The sequence below is a fragment of the Canis lupus genome, chromosome 30 (genome assembly GCF_011100685.1).
Source record: "Canis lupus familiaris isolate Mischka breed German Shepherd chromosome 30, alternate assembly UU_Cfam_GSD_1.0, whole genome shotgun sequence".
Classification (NCBI taxonomy): Eukaryota; Metazoa; Chordata; class Mammalia; order Carnivora; family Canidae; genus Canis; species Canis lupus.
This window is the reverse complement of record NC_049251.1, coordinates 9,031,205-9,047,477: the sequence shown is the minus strand read 5'-3', so window position 1 is coordinate 9,047,477 and position 16,273 is coordinate 9,031,205. Positions and strand designations below refer to the sequence as shown.

The 16,273-nt window shown below is 35.9% G+C and overlaps 1 protein-coding gene across 9 annotated transcripts in view; it reads right to left on the bottom strand.

Moving 5' to 3' along the window:
• Positions 1-16,273, bottom strand: part of MGA (MAX dimerization protein MGA) — a 172,703-nt gene that overhangs the window by 52,854 nt on the left and 103,576 nt on the right. For all 9 annotated transcript variants that reach the window (XM_038580129.1, XM_038580128.1, XM_038580131.1 and 6 more), the window contains exons 3-9: positions 15,171-16,119; positions 14,094-14,172; positions 13,881-13,976; positions 6,578-6,709; positions 6,260-6,364; positions 3,993-4,654; positions 2,289-2,634 (exon numbers count right to left, since the gene is read on the bottom strand). In XM_038580129.1, the coding sequence (XP_038436057.1) occupies positions 2,289-2,634; positions 3,993-4,654; positions 6,260-6,364; positions 6,578-6,709; positions 13,881-13,976; positions 14,094-14,172; positions 15,171-16,119 (2,369 nt within the window). The remainder of the gene's footprint in view (positions 1-2,288; positions 2,635-3,992; positions 4,655-6,259; positions 6,365-6,577; positions 6,710-13,880; positions 13,977-14,093; positions 14,173-15,170; positions 16,120-16,273) is intronic.

Genomic DNA, 16,273 nt, shown 5'->3' with positions numbered 1-16,273 from the left:
CTGGCACTGATCACAAAATAGATATCAGAGACCAGAAACAGACCCAGACATAAATATTTTTCAATTTACTAAATGACAGGTGACATTTTAAGCCAGTAGGTAAAGAATTTCTTCTCAATTAAATAATGGCAAAACTGGCTAGCCATTTTGGGGAAAAAAGATTCCCTACTACAAATTTCACATCAGATAAACCCCAGATCATACTATGTTTAAGCCCACTTATTAATCTAATTAGTATGTTTTTTAATCTTGCAGATGAAGAAACATACTCCATGCTCCATGCAAGACTCCAAAGACAGAAACCATAAAAAACTTTAAAAAAAAATTAGAAAGACCAGTAGATTTAACCATCCTCACTTTTTCCTTTTTCAGAGGAAGTGAGGGAATAGGAAAAACTATTAACAAAATTAAAATACAAATTACAAAATTACAACCTGTGAAAATGAAGCTCTTAAAAAAATGTTTTTTGCTGTTCCCAAAAAAGCAAAGAATTCAAAAAGGCAAATTTACAGAAGAAAGTTTATGACAAATGGTCAATAACCTCCTACCTGAAGAAATTTAAGTTTTAAAACAAAATATCAATTTCTATCAGTTGAAATATCCAGTATTAAGAGTACAGAAAATCTGGCACTATCCAACTATCGGTAAATGTGTATTTAGTACAACTCCAAAAACATCTATAAACATTCAAAGTGCTCTCACTGGTACAGCAATTCCACTTCTAACAGCCTATCATGAACATGGATGTTCACTGCTGTACTGTTTATAATAAAGAAAATATAAAAATGCTAAATGTGAGCCACCATGGTGGCTCAGCAGTTGAGCATCTATCTTTGGTTCAGGTCACGATCCCAGGGTCCTAGGATCTAGTCCCGCATCTGGCTCCTCATGGGGAGGCTGCTTCTCCCTCTGCCTATGTCTCTACCTCTCTACGTCTCTCATGAATAAATAAAAATCTTAAAAAAAAAAAAAAAAAGAGGCCAAATGTCCAACCAAAAGGACTATAATAATATGAAGCCATTAAAACTAAAATTTAATATAGCTCTGTATCTGTTGATATGGAAAACAAAGCATGTCTTTATGATAACAAGTTTCTAAAGGTTATGAACCACATACACAATAGTTCCATTTCTATAGGAACACGTATGTATGCACACAAGTGTATTAACAGAAAATCCTGGAAGAATGTACACTGAAATATTAAACATCCATTATAACTTAAACAAGTACATGGCAAGCAACAGTGAATGTAAATATAAACTACCAAAAAAGAAGTATTAGTCCAATAAACTAAGAAGCAAAAAACTCTTCAATTGTATGGCAAAAATAAATTCAATATATTTGAAAAAAAATTTTTAATACCATAGAAAGGAAAAAAATCAAGAATGATATAATATGTGATTTGGTGGGTCTACCTAAGATGTTATCAAAAAGGAAAGATAAACTTTTCAAAATAGTACATAAAGCTGGGGCAGCCTGGGTGGCTCAGTGGTTTAGCGCCGCCTTAAGCACAGGGTCTGATCCTAGAGACCCGGAATTGAGTCCCGCATTGGGCGTCCTGCATCGAGCCTGCTTCTCCCTCTGCCTGTGTCTCTGCCTCTCTCTCTCTCTCATGAATAAATAAATAAAAATCTAAAAAAAAAAAAAAAAAAAAAAAAGTACATAAAGCTTATCCTGTCCCCAAAACTGCAACCATCTGTTGAATGGGTCAAACCAGGACCAGAGGGTCTTGTTACAAATTTCTTCTTTTAGAAAATAATGAGATGTACTAGTTGACTTGATTCTAATAATCATATCACAATGTATACATACACCAAATTGTCATGTTATACACTTGAAACATATGCAATTGTACTTGTCAATTATACCTCAATAAAAGCTGGCAGGGAAAAGGAAAATGATGGATTATACTCATCATCTGTATATACAAAGAATATGGGAAGAGAAGGGAGACAAAAGAAAAATTCATGAAGCTTCAAAGGCATTCTGGAAGTCCAAATGAGAGGATGATTCAAATGTAGCACAAGAAAGCCATCTTCAAAAAAAAATTACATTTAAAGCAGCTCTGTGTTTGTGTATGTGAAGCTGTGTGTGTGCACACATGCATGAGCACACACACATTATCACACAAACCACAAAGAAAGAAGATATAAGGATGGTAATTTCTCAAAATTCTTACTAGACCACTGATTAAAGGATTAAAATAAGTAACAGTAACATTTGAAATAAATAACCAAACTTTTCTAAAAAATAGAACTATACACTTTTATCTCTCAATAAATACTCACTATATTCTAGCTTCTTTCTCCTCTTTTTCTCTTTCAATTGATCTTCCTCCTCCCTGATTCCCTCCTCTTCTTCTCTTTGTTCCTCTCCCAAAGCATCATAAAATACTGGATCACGATGAGTAGCTTTCCTCTGGAAATGTTTAGCCTTGGATCCTCCTTTAACAAGTACAACTTTTCTTTTCAAACAAGTGCAGCCAAACATGCAGTCTGGTCGGCGGCAGTGAGCAGGCTGGCGCTTCTCCAAAGCTAGACTGGAACACACGCAACCCAATCGACAGAAGTCATTGTTGCATGGAGGGGCTCGTTTTCTTATGATTGTGTGGATGGGTTTAGTTTTGAGAGATGCCTAAAGTTAAAATAGAAAATTGTAAATCTACTGAATCATGCCCCAACACCACTCACTACTTACAAGTCATATATTGGTCTGCCTTTTTGGACTCTGAACACTCAATACTAACAGCACAAGATTAGAAGTATATTTAAAGGATGGAACATGAATATAACCAGGACTCTGAACAATCGGCCATTCTAAAAAATAGTACAAACAAGAGAATATTTAAATTAATTATGAACCAAAATATCAACGATGAATTTATTCTCAAAAAAAATCGCACATAATGTTCTAAGGCAGGAGTTGACAAGACCCACAGGCCAAATCCAGCCTGTTTCATAATAAAGCTTCATCAGAACATATAATGTCTGTAGCATTGTAACAGCAGAGTTGAGTAAATTCAAAAGTAAAATATTTACTACCTGGCCTTCAAAGAAATAGTTTGCTGACACTTGCTATCTAATAACTAATAAAAAGGGAATAGGATAATAGGTACATAACAGTCTTTAGGAATGATTAATAATAAAGGCCACATTGTGTATTTAATCCCAACATCTGATGATCTTCAGGTCTAAAATTTAGTCACAGAATTTAAAAATGGAAGGTAAGGTACATAATATTCATGATCAAAAAAAAATTGGCACATGCTGTTATCATCATTTCACATGCACTCTCAGAGGCTGTTAAGATGAGTAAATCAATAATAATTGAAAAATTCTCAATATAAGATTTTATAAAACTTTAAAAGCAGAGCAGCCTGGGTGGCTCAGCGGTTTAGAGCAGCCTTCAGCCCAGGGCCTGATCCTAGAGACCTGGGATTGGGTCCCATGTCAGGCTTCCTGCATGGAGCCTGCTTCTCCCTCTGCCTGTGTCTCTGCCTCTCCCTCTCTCCCTTTCTGTGTCTCTCATGAATAAATAAAATCTTAAATAAAAAAAAAAAAAAAAAACACACACACACACATAATTTAAAAGCTTTTTCTCAAAAGGTTTAGGATTTTTTTTTTAATTCTGTGAAATTTAGTACCTTTTAAGGAAAACTTTCAAAGCTATTTTAACGAGATTAGCAAATACACTTGTCCACATACTAGAGAATGAAATTAGACGTTTTCAGAATGGCCAGCTTACTTTACACAAGGTGAGAAACATTACTCAAAAGCACAATTGTATTGTCTCCCTCTGCTGGCAGGAAGGGATCTACACTGACGTGTAGTTATAAAGAATACAGACAAGATAATCTTAGTTATCCTATCACTAAGGTGCCCTATCGTCCTGCCAAAAAAGCCCATTCCCATTTCCCCTCACTAACTTAATTCTTTCCAATCATGAATGGGATCCAATCATAATATGCCTCTAGAAAACCAACAGATACTTACTTGAGCAGTAAGCAGAGTTGTTAAGGATACATCTGCTCGCTCTTCGGTGATATAGGTCCTTGGTTTTCCTTCCCAAAGTGCACAGTCTTCCAGGTCCATTAGTTTCACTTGAGATTTAGACAAGCCTGGAGGGCGAGTTCCCTGTTGCTGTTGCTGCTGCTGCTGCTGGTGTGCCTGGCGCAAACTAATTTGCTTTGGAAATGTATTTTCATCTAAAGTTGGCACAACAAAGTTATTCACCTGATTTTCTGAGATGGTACTTGAATTCTTGGCAACCTTATCGCCAGGAATTGTATGAGCATGTTTCTGCTTTGGTGAAACAGGGTAGGGTAAAATGGACTTATACGATGATTTAGTTCGGCCACCAAAAGTTGCCTGTTTGTTTTGAGACTTTGCCTTTCGAGAGGCAGGGGGCACAGAATGAGGCTTCAAAGAGTAGGAGGTAGAAGGGGAAATGGTAGATTGCTTCTTTAGTACACTATCAAGTGTTCGTACATAGCTGGTACTCTTGGTAGGAAGCTGATATACCACAGGAGATGTAGGAGCATTAGACGAGAAACCCATACTTGTTTCCATCAGCTTGCCTTCATTTTCCAAGTATTCATCGAGCTTATCACTGCAGAAAGCAGAACGGTTTTTCAGTGGACCTTCTGGATTTCCACCTACAAATAAAGAGATGCAGATACTTAAAGAAATATATGGCAGATCTTTGGATCTCAAAAAAAAAAATACACTAAAAAAGACCAAGAACACTAAGTTATATACTACTGAATCTTCTAAACTGTCCCTCCTCAGAACAAAGGAAAAATATATAATATTAAACCAAGTGAAGAGATGGAATCACACATTAATTACATCAAAATCCATTATCTGGGGCAGCCCAGGTAGCTCAGCAGTTTAATGCCGCCTTCAGCCCACCAGGGCCTGATCTTGGAGACCCGGGATCGAGTTCCATGTCAGACTCCCTGCATGGAGCCTGCTTGTGTCTCTGCCTGTGTCTCTGCTTCTCTCTCATGAATAAATAAATAAAATATTTTTTTTTAAAAAAATCCATTATCTAAACTTATCTCCTTACATATATTTACCATTAATTTTTCCAAAGTGCTAACAAAATAATTAACACTAAGATGAGAGTCTACAACCTTTGACAACTTATGATCTTAGCAGAAAAACCACTTTTAAGTAAAAATAAAAACATACGAGCAAAAATTACTTAAGTCAAACCTCAACAGAACACCAAGAGATTATTAAACAGATTGCAGTACCTGGACTCTGTTATAAAACACAAGAGAAGAGGTGAGTGCACAAAAAGTATAAAATTTAGTTTTTAAGGAATGAAAAAGCAAATGTAGCAGACAGATGAGCATTATACTATTATAACACTGTACAAGGATTCAAAGATGAGAAAAACTATTTTGGAAACATGGTAAATTTATCTGGCTAGAATGTAAACTGCAAGTAAGTGCAGGGGGAAAAGCACTAAGAAAGGAGACCAACAAGTATATAGTCAAAATGTTTGGATTAGAAGTTTACTTGTAAGTGTAATGCTGTCAGGAATCACTCTACAGCTCTGAAGTATAGGGTTCTAAAATAATATTTGAGAATGATGCTTATCATAACTGCAAGAGTAGAGAGCCTAAGTGGCTTAGTCGCTTAAGCATCCAACTCTTTGATTTCAGCTCAGGTCACCCATCTCAGGATTGCGAGATCTAGCCCTCACATTGGACTCTGCACTGGGCATGGAGCCTGCTTAAGATTCTCTCCCCTCGCCGCCCCCCCAAAAAAGATTCTCTCCCCCTCTCCCTTTGCCCCGAACACCTCCCCACAAAAAAATCAAAAATTAAAAAAAAAAATGATAGGAGTAACAGGAAATGCAATTTTAAAAGGGTACAAGGATTATTTAAGCTTTCCATGGTTAGGGATATGGAACATAGGGAATAACAGGCACTGGTAAGACCATTATTTTGTTTATTTTAAAGCATGTAAAGAGACGAAGAGGGACGCCTGGGTGTCTCAGTGGCTGAGTGTCTGCCTTCAATTTGGGTCATGATCCCGGGGTCCTGGGATCAAGTCCTATATCGGGCTCCCACAGGGAGCCTGCTTCTCCCTCTGCCTGTGTCTCTGTGTCTCTCATGAATAAATAAATAAATAAATCTTTAAAAAAAAAGAGAGAGAGATGAAGAAAAACAACCAAAACTTATTTTTAACAATAGGCTTTGGGCCACATCTTTCAGAACATATTGGTAATTTTTTAAAAAGCTGATTACCTTCACTCCTAGATGCAGAAGCACTGTGAAACTTTCCCCTCCATCCTTTGATTTTGGTGAAGTCATTGGTCTTCCCTGTCCTAGAAACAAAGGGAAATCCAGCATCTATAAAAGAAAAAGTAAAAGAGATGACCAAAATTCAAGCCAGCTAATATTTAATAACTAGATACTAAAACTTAATCTAAAATGTGTGAATCATTATGACTATGCTACTAAGTTAAAAAAAAAAAAATCTGCCTCAGAATATCCTAAATGTCTCTAACAAAGGTAGTTTCTTATTTCTATCGCAACTGACTTTTACAAATGCTACACACTCACCAGGAGAAGAAGGGTTGGTTCCTGTAAGGTTCCAGAAAGGAAAGCTAGTGGCTGGAGCCAAAGGTAGCTGTACACCCAAGTATTTAAGATCAATGCTCATTGTCGGATCCACTGAATTCAATTTTAAGCCCACTACAAGGAAAAAGAACCACAAATTATATTGTTGTTTTTTAACTTTTGAGGTGTGGGGAGGGAATTAAGGAGTAGAGAGCAAAAATAAAATTAAAATTAAAAGGGGCAGAGAAACTTTAAGATGACCCCATGATCCTCACCTCCTGATATTACATATTTGTGTACTCCTCCCTCCTCCTTCTCCTATGAGTGTGGATAGGGCCTGTGTTTTATTTCTAACAGAAAGTGGCCAAAGGGATGGGATGTACATGATTTGTGTGCATGTGATAATATGAGTGTATCACCCATCTTGCTGAAGCTGCAAGTATATAAATTCTGCCAACAACCTAAGGGAAATTGGAAGCAGACTGCTCCCAATCAAGCCTCTGATGAGAAACCAGACATCTTAACTGCAGCATTGTGAGGCATTAAGCAGAGGACTCAGTTAGTTAAGCCATGCCCAAACTCCCAACCCAAAGAAAATGAGACAGTATGTGTGTTAAGTTCATGATAATTTGTTAAGCAACAATAGATAACTAATACATACAGCAGAATTAGTATCTTTTGTACTTTAATCCTTTGTGATCCAGAGACTTTCTAGGACTTTTAATACAAATTTGACATAGACTAAGCTGCTGGCTTGAATTATGGCTACTAATTCCCTAGTTATTATTAGTAATATTTAAGGTAAATTGAGGCTAATAAATATTATAACTTATTTGTAGGTTAAGAGGTAATCTTTTGGGAAAGTATTTACATCATATATCCTTTACAGATTTTGGTGGCTGTTTTTTTTTTCCTTAACATTACACATCTGAGATTTGTCTATGTTAACAGATTTATCTCTTGATCATTTATTTTAACTGCTGTACCTACTCAAGATTATGAATACACAGTACTCCCAATTTATTCACCATCCTCCTACAGAACAAGATTGTTTCCTAAATTTTTTTATTTTTTTGTATAGCTGATACACAATGTTAAATATATGTTCCTTATGCTGCACCTTTCATCCCCATGACTTATTCATTCCCTAACTAGAAGCCTGGATCTCGCATCTCCCTTATCTATTTCAGCTGTTTCTTATTTTTAACAATTACAAACAATGTTGCAGTGTAATTATTCATTGTGTACAAGAAATATACATCACACACGTGAACATGTGTGAGAGCTTCTCTAGTGCATTTAGCTTTTCCTCATGGCACTTACCCAGGAATGGAATTGCTATATGATGGGGTATGTTCACCTTTCAATTGTATTGGATATTGTGAGTGCTCAACATATTTGTGGCTGCCAAAAATATTTTAAACACCCTTCCCCTAACTGTTACTTTTCTCCATTGTACCTCAAACCTTTTCAAGATAGGTGTTAGGTAAAACTCATTTTCCAACTTCCCTTGCTGTTTATGTGCAGATATGTAACAGAGGTTTTGCCAATCAGCTGTACTCATGAAAGACTTCATTTGAGGAAAGAGCACCACGAAGAAAGGGATACTATGTAGAATTGTATAAACTAGGATGACAGTGTTTGGCCGAGTTAAGAATTTTTTTTTTTTTTTTTTTTAAGATTTTACTTATTCATATGAGAGAGAGAGGCAGAGACGCAGCAGAGGAAGAAGCAGGCTCCATGCACGGAGCCAGACACGGGACTCGATCCCGGATCTCCAGGATCAGGCCCTGGGCTGAAGGCAGAACTAAACCACTGAGCCACCCGGGCTGCCCTGAGTTAAGAATTTTTATTTTTATTTTTTTATTTTTTTTGAGTTAAGAATTTTTAGAGGTAAAAGTAATCAAGGCCCTAGATGCCCATTTACTGTGTTCAGTGTCCATACTGAAAATGGTGGTGATGGTCCAATGTGGAACTGCTTGTATGAGCATTCTGCAAAAGTAATGTGGGCATTTTTCCTGAGTGCACAGTTCTAGGGTGTGTTTTCCTGGCTTTTCAGGAGTTTCTGTAAGTCATCTGATACTTTAATAAATTCATCTGTTTCATCTACAGAGTCTGATATTTACTGCTAAGTTGTTTGATGATACATTTAATCTACACAATGGCACATAAAAAAATGATAATTACATAACATCACACTGAGATAAACCTGCTTTATCCCAGGCTGCTTATAGCTGGAGGCAACCAGCTCTACAGTATTTATTACCCTTGGTCAAGCTTAGCCATTCTGAGAAGATCACTATCTCAAGAGCATCTTATCTATCACACATCATGGATAACCGCATCCAAAATGCATTAGTTGAGAATCTGTGCACCAAATAATGCCAAATTACTCTCAATTTATACTTCCTCCAGTAGAGCATAAGAACTCTTGCTGATCCAATTTCTCTTCAACATTTGAGGTCACTGGACTTTAAATCTTATTCCAGGGATGCCTGGGTGGCTCAGCGGTTGAGTGCCTGCCTTTGGCCCAGGGTACGATCCTTAAGTCCCAGGATCGAGTCTCACATCAGGCTCCCTGCATGGAGCTTGCTTCTCTCTCTCCCTATGTCTCTGCCTCTCTTTCTCTGTGTCTCTCATGAATATATAAATAAAAATTTTTTAAAAATATAAAAAAAAAAATAAGTTGGTTCCAATCATTTGCTTTAAATTTACATACAATTATTCTTAAATTTCTACTTTTCTGTTACTGGTGACCATCTTCTAATCTGGATTTACTCATCTGTGAATTGCTGGCTTCATACTGCTGTGCAGAAAAGTAACTTAAATTTTAACAAAACTGAAGCCAAAAGGAGTTCCAAGCATTAGGTATTATAGCTGTTAAAAGTCATAGGTATAGGTTTCTAATAAAAGGCTTACATAATACTCCTCTCATGAAAGGTGAAGGTATTAGATAGGTCATGAGCCACAAACTCTTATGGCTAATCTGTGTATTCTCCACACCGAACTTACCTCAACAGAAGAGATTAAATCACTATTCTATTTTAGTGTTTAAGTCCAGTTTTTTAAATATTTTACCTTATTTTTATTTAATTACATGATATGATTAACATTAACATCAATAAAATATTCTTTCCAGGGGCACCTGGTGAGCTCAGTAGATGGAGTGTGCAACTCTTGATGTGGAGTTTATGAGCTCAAACCCCACACTGGGTGTGGAGATTGCTTAAAAATCTGAGTTTTCTAAAAAAAAAAAAAAAAAATCTGAGTTTTCTGATTTTTTTTTAAAGATTTACTTCTTTGGGACAGAGACAGAAAGAGCACGAGGAAGTGGAGGGGCAGAGGGACAGGCCCACTCCCCACTGAGTGGGCCAAATTTCTCTTATCTTTCACTTCCTCATCAGTAAAATAAATACCAATCCACCACAATGGGTTTTATGTTTAAGAATTTATTGCACCTTCTCTATGAAATACTCTGTAATACAGACGGTAATAAAGATAAAAGACATCTCTCAGACCTCAAGGAGTATTAATGTTATTTTCCCAACTGACTCATTAGTAGTTATAATAGTGTAAATAAGTCCCAAGAGAGGTAAGCAAAAAGAAATGACACTTGAAAAGCCCAAGGGAATGTAGTAAAATTTTACTGATTGTGTAATTCTTAAGTCAGGACAAGTAGAATTAAGTAGGAAAGGTGGGACGGACAGCAGAGTGGAACCAAAAAGCAAGATACTGCAGAAATTCCAAGTAAGAACAGCATCCTAAACAAAAGATAACATAAGATAGCCTAGCACTTTAAGAGAAAATCATCTTATTATTAATCACAAAAAATGACAGAACAGATCCCTACATTGATGGTAAAAGGAAAGGAATTAAGGTGATAAAAAAAAAAAAGTATCCATATATAGACATGCAAAATCTAGACCCCACAAAATCAAATTTAGAGATTGTTTTCCCTATTTTCTTTTCTGTGTTTACTTATATTTTAAACTTCCACTTCCCCTTAAAAGTGAAAACAAGTTCTAAAAGCAACAAATTTTTTAATTGACAAAGAATTGACTTGGTAGCAATGAAGTAGATATGCTTCTACAAAAATACCTTTAAAGTTCAAAAACAGATGATAATTTCAGGTTGATAGGAAATAAATTAATTTGGATGTAGTAAAGATAGTACAGGAGACAGAAAAAAATAAGTTTTGAAAAACAAAATTAAAATTCTTATTTAATTTAGCAACAAGACTACTACCACCAATAAAAATACTTCCTCAGGCTTAACATTTCTTCCACAACTTCAATGCATGCTCAAAAATCTTTTCAAGTTTTTCGAGCTTTCAGCTCAAAAAGATTTTTCAGTGCTTAATTCTAAAAAATAATACAACTCCACAGTTAATAGAAAGGCAAAGAAATATGACATTATTGAAATGAAATTTAACATTGTTTCAATCATCAATTTTTAGAGAGGGACCTTAAAGGGACCTGTGATTGGGATCACTCAGTTATTACAAATACTTAGCCAATGTAACTTATTCTTCTAAAATTCTAAGTCTCAAGAAGCAAAGGTTGAGAGGGATATCTGCCAAAACAAAATAGAGAAAAAAATCCAAAATAGATCTCTACCTCACAGCTTATAAATTGTACCATATGTATTACAGAATTAACAGCTTTTTAAAAAACAATAAAACTATCTGGGATGCCTGGGTGGCTCAGTCCGTTGTATGTCCAACACTTGATTTCAGCTCAGGTCATGGATTTCAGGGTACCGGGAATGAGCCCTGAGTCAGGCTTCAAGCTCAGACCAGAGTCTGCTTCTCCTCCTCCTTGTTTCTCCCACCACTGCTCTTTCTCTAATAAGTAAAATCTTTTGAAAAATATAAAAATAAAACTATGTAAGAATACAGTTGAATTAATTTTAACAACATGAAAATTAAGTAAAAACATATATGACACCAAATGCAGAATTTGTATAGCAGGTAAAAACTGATCACTGGCTCACTCACACTTTGTTTCGCTCAATATTTAAAGCTTTGCCTAAAAAACTATTATCAGCTTCTACCACTTAGAAATTGAGCATCATTACATAAAAATGCTGACTTCAGTTTTTTTTTAATATTTTATTCATTTATTCATGAGAGACAGAGAGAGAGAGAAAGGCAGAGACAAAGGCAGAGGAAGAAACAGGCTCCATGCAGGGAGCCCGATGTGGGTGGGACTCGATCCCCAGTCTCCAGGATCACGCCCTGGGCTGAAGGCGGCGCTAAATCACTGAGCCACCCAGGCTGCCCTGACTTCAGTTTCAACTGAACAATCAGAATTTTTTAAAAAATACTGGCCCGACTTTTTCATATGACAAATAATCCAAAGATGTGATTGCCCCTTTTGAAGAGGCACCTGTGTTCCAGCCAACCTTACACACAAAATCAGGCTAATTTCATTTGGTTACCTGCTTAGATCCAGGAGCATTCAACTTTGAACCCCAATTACAAAGGAAAAATATGAGATTTGACTATAATGTATGTAAGGGAAAGAAAAAACAAACTCAAACCTTAACTAGCCAGGAAGTAATAGGCAAACAAACCAGAGCAAAAAGACCAGCAGGGAGCACTGAATATATTTACCTCTATAACTAAAACTAAAACAAAGTTAGAGATTAGGTTGAAAGATACATTATTGAAATACATAAGTAACAAAAAAAAAGAAAAAAGAAAAAAGAAAAAAGAAATAGGGAGAAAAAAATATAAAGAAAAAGTGACAGAGGTGAGAGAATACTATTTGAATAAAATAGCAGAATGAAAGCGACAATAAGTAATGTTATTCACCATTAAGACTATGATGTGATTGTAACTATCCATTATAATCCACAGTACCCCTCTAAGATCACTGTCACACAGTCTCATAGTAAAGCAAAAATTCTTCAAGTATTACCAGCTGATTTAGAAACTGATCGTTTTATAATCGTTGTTAGTATATAATGCTTAGACTCTCATATAAATGATTTGTTATATAATGTAAATCAGCTTGACAGTTATTTGAAAAAAATATTGACTAACAGTCAAAAACTCAATAAACTACTCTAAAAAGCACACCTAAAATCAAATATACAAGAAACTAAAAATTATGGCATGGTTTACAGATCTTATTTATGGCAAATAGGACAGTCAGTAGTTTATACCATGATGGTAGATACAGCAGTCACTTCAAATCTGCAGGGATATATTTTAAGACCCATAGTAGATAAATTTTAAGACCGTCAGGAGGTGCCTGAAACCACCTAGTACCAAACCCTGATACACATACACACACAATGTTTTTTCCTATATATACTTATGATAAAGTTTAATTTATAAATTAGAGACAGTAAGAGAAAACAATAATAATAAAATAGAACAATTATAACAATGTGTACACATTTTTTATATAGTAAAAGTTATGGAATGTGGTCTTTCTCTCTCAAAATATACTGTGCTCACCATTCTTGTGATAATGTGAGAGACGATAAAATGCCTAGCTGATAAAATGAACCAAGCTGAATGATGCAGGTGTTGTAACATAGTGTTAGGCTACTACTGACCTTCTGACCATATGTCAGGAGAAGGACCATCTGCTTCCAGTAAGTGAAACCACAGAAAGAAAGATCTCACATGGGAGGGAGAGGGTGAAAGCAGGGGGGATGAGATTACTGTATATTTCAGTATTAAAATACAGGATTAAACAACATAATCAAAGCCAAGATAATTTATTACAACAAAATAGAGAAAACAGTGAAAATTTAACTGAAATCCCAAGCAATGCATGAAATATGCAAGTGTTTACAGCCACACAATGAGAAAATTATTTACACACTTACAAATTACTAAGTATGTAAGAATAAGTAGGAACTCCTCCCCCTCCAAAAAAACCCCCACACATAAACAAAAGCAACTAAAACTTAAAAATGAGAAATACAAAGGAAAATACTGAGTTCCAAGACAGAAAACACACCACTTTCTTATTACGACACAGTTTTTAAATGCTTAAGATATTATGCTTCACAGAGACAGTAGCTTCATTAGTTGAAAAGGTTTTTGTTAGGATAAAAGAAACCTAGAGAAGTTTTTAAATTAGGAAGAATCACAGAAAAACACAAGCTGAGAAAAGGTACACTAAAAGAAATGAAATCAAAGATGGGGGAAAAGGAGGAAAAACAAAAATGGGGAAGAACAGGGAAGGGAAAGAAGAGGGAAAGGAGAAAGGACAGAAAAAGATAACAAAATTTAAAATTGGCTTGTATGGTTTTTGTTTATGTTTTTTTTTTTTAAAGTAAATATTACCTTCTTGAAGACCAGGATGTATCACCTGCTTGTGCCTCAAGGCCTTCAAATCTTCTATCAATTCCTTTTCCAACTGGGAAATTCTTGCTCTGCAACCTACTCAGAAAACAATGACAAAATAAGCTACTATACATTACAGAAAAAGGAACATTGCAACTTTCACTTCTAGAGCCAAATCACAATTATCTCTCCTTTTATACTATTATTTAATACCTGGGTCATTTGTGGTTGATGCCTGAAGACTACAGGGTTCTTCAGCTGTCCCATCAACAGCATGAATGTCAAGGGCTTCCTATATAAAAAAAACAAAAAAGTTCATATCACTCGTGAAAGTTTAAATGTAAACCAGGAACCTATTTTTTCTTGATTCTTTTGATATTTTCTAAATGTTCTACATTAACACCATTTCAATGATCAGAAGAGGAAAAAAAAGCAAGCAAAAAAAAAACCTGAATATGCTCATAAAACTGTTTATATCAGGATACCTGGGTGGCTCGGCAGGTTAAGCATCTGCCTTCAGGCTCAGGTCATGATCCCAGGGTCCTAAGATAGAGCACAACACCTTGGGCTCCTTGTTCAGCAGGGAGCCTGCTTCTCCCTCTCCCTCTGCCTCTTCTTGCCACTCTCCCTGCTTATGCTCACTCTCTCCAGCAAATAAATATTTTTTTAAAAATCTGCTTATACCAATTTACATACTGATTTCTTAAGAGTCTATGTAAAGATAGCTTACTCAGCAATTAACAAGGAGGGAAGAAAAGATCAGCTAAAGAGAATTCAACTTCTTGGTAACCAAATACCAGGCTTCTATAAAAAATCGAAAAGAAAAATAATGTTGTTGAAGAGTTGGGAGTAAAATAAACTATCCATGAGTGAGACAATAGAATTTCTAAGAGTCGTTATCTAGTTCTCCAGTGATACTCTGCTATTGTTGATGAAAATCAGAGGATGTACCTCAAAAGAGTCAATTTTTCATGTATTTATGCCTTTTTAAAAGTCTATTATAATATAAATTCCAGTAAGATCCAACAATTTTCAAAATTCCAGCTAAATGTAGTGCAAATATCATGAACTGAAATGAAAGCAGACATTTAAGTTCATTCAAACAAAATACCTTAAGTGTTGCCTTCTAATTAAACCAAACATTTTGGAGACACTCCCCTCCCTTAACACATACACCCTCACTGAACGGTTGTACTAAAAAAAAACTAGATTCTAAATTAGTTATCACCAGTATACAATTCCAGAATCACTATTTGTCCTCAAAAGGAATGCTAAAAATTATCATCTTACCTTTGATTCAAAAGAAACAAAGAGAACACCATCCACGTCTTCCAAATCAGGCTTCACATCTGGAAAGGTATTCCCAGGACCCATAGGAGTGTTCTTTGTAGAAGTTAAAGATTTTCCTGTGTTTTTAGGTGGTCGACCTGCCTTAGAGAGTTTCAATTTTCGTGGCCTTCCTCTTTTTCCAGGGACATTTGAAGGAGCATTCTGATTTGCATTCACAACCTTGGAGGCTGTTGAAATCTTAAGCATAGTTGTTCTCCTTCTGCCCAAGTCCTCTTTTCCTAAAAATGAGTCCCCAGCTGAACTCTTTGAACTGTCAGGTATTCTTTCTGTGTTAATGCTGTCAGTTATCTCAGGATATTTCCACTGAGGCTCTTTAAGTAAGGGATATTTCTGTACCATTCTGAGATCTGGTGAATGTTTTCTAAGACCATTTTCTGATTCCTTGCCTAAGCAGAAGCCAGTTTCATTGGAATTTTCAATGTAAGTAGGCAAATAGTCTAATTCTGTCAATACAGAAGACTTATCCTTTCGAGATGTGGAAAGCATGTTATCAGGGAGCTCAGAAATCTTCACTGTGCTTTTGGTGACAGCACAGGGCTCCAGATAGACTACTGGCATCTTTCCAGCGTCTAACTTGAACATTTTAGCTTGAGCAACACCTGATGGGCTATTTGGTAGCCATTTAGAAGATGGATGGTCAGCTTCTAGGTTATCAACTTTATTGTGCCTCTTTAGCTGTTTCTCTAGTATAGGATCATCATCACTGTTTGAGTATACATCTGTTTCCTCATCTGTCTCTTCTTGTTTTATGGTTACCCCTTCCGGGCACTCGGCAAGTTCATATTCATAATCATCTACAGGCTCCTCTTTAATAACAACATTGAAGTTTCCATTCGGGTCTAATGGTGACACTACATGGGAACCGTCTTCAAAATTGTTGGCAACAAGACTGAAGAGACAGGGGAGGAAGGTTAAAAACGGCAAAATTACCAATAAGACTCAGGAGGAAAAAAGAAAGACTGCTGGGAACCAAGTGACACATCAGATTTCATGAGCCATTCTTCAAAAAACACTGTATAACTTAACAAGGTTCCCAAAAGCAG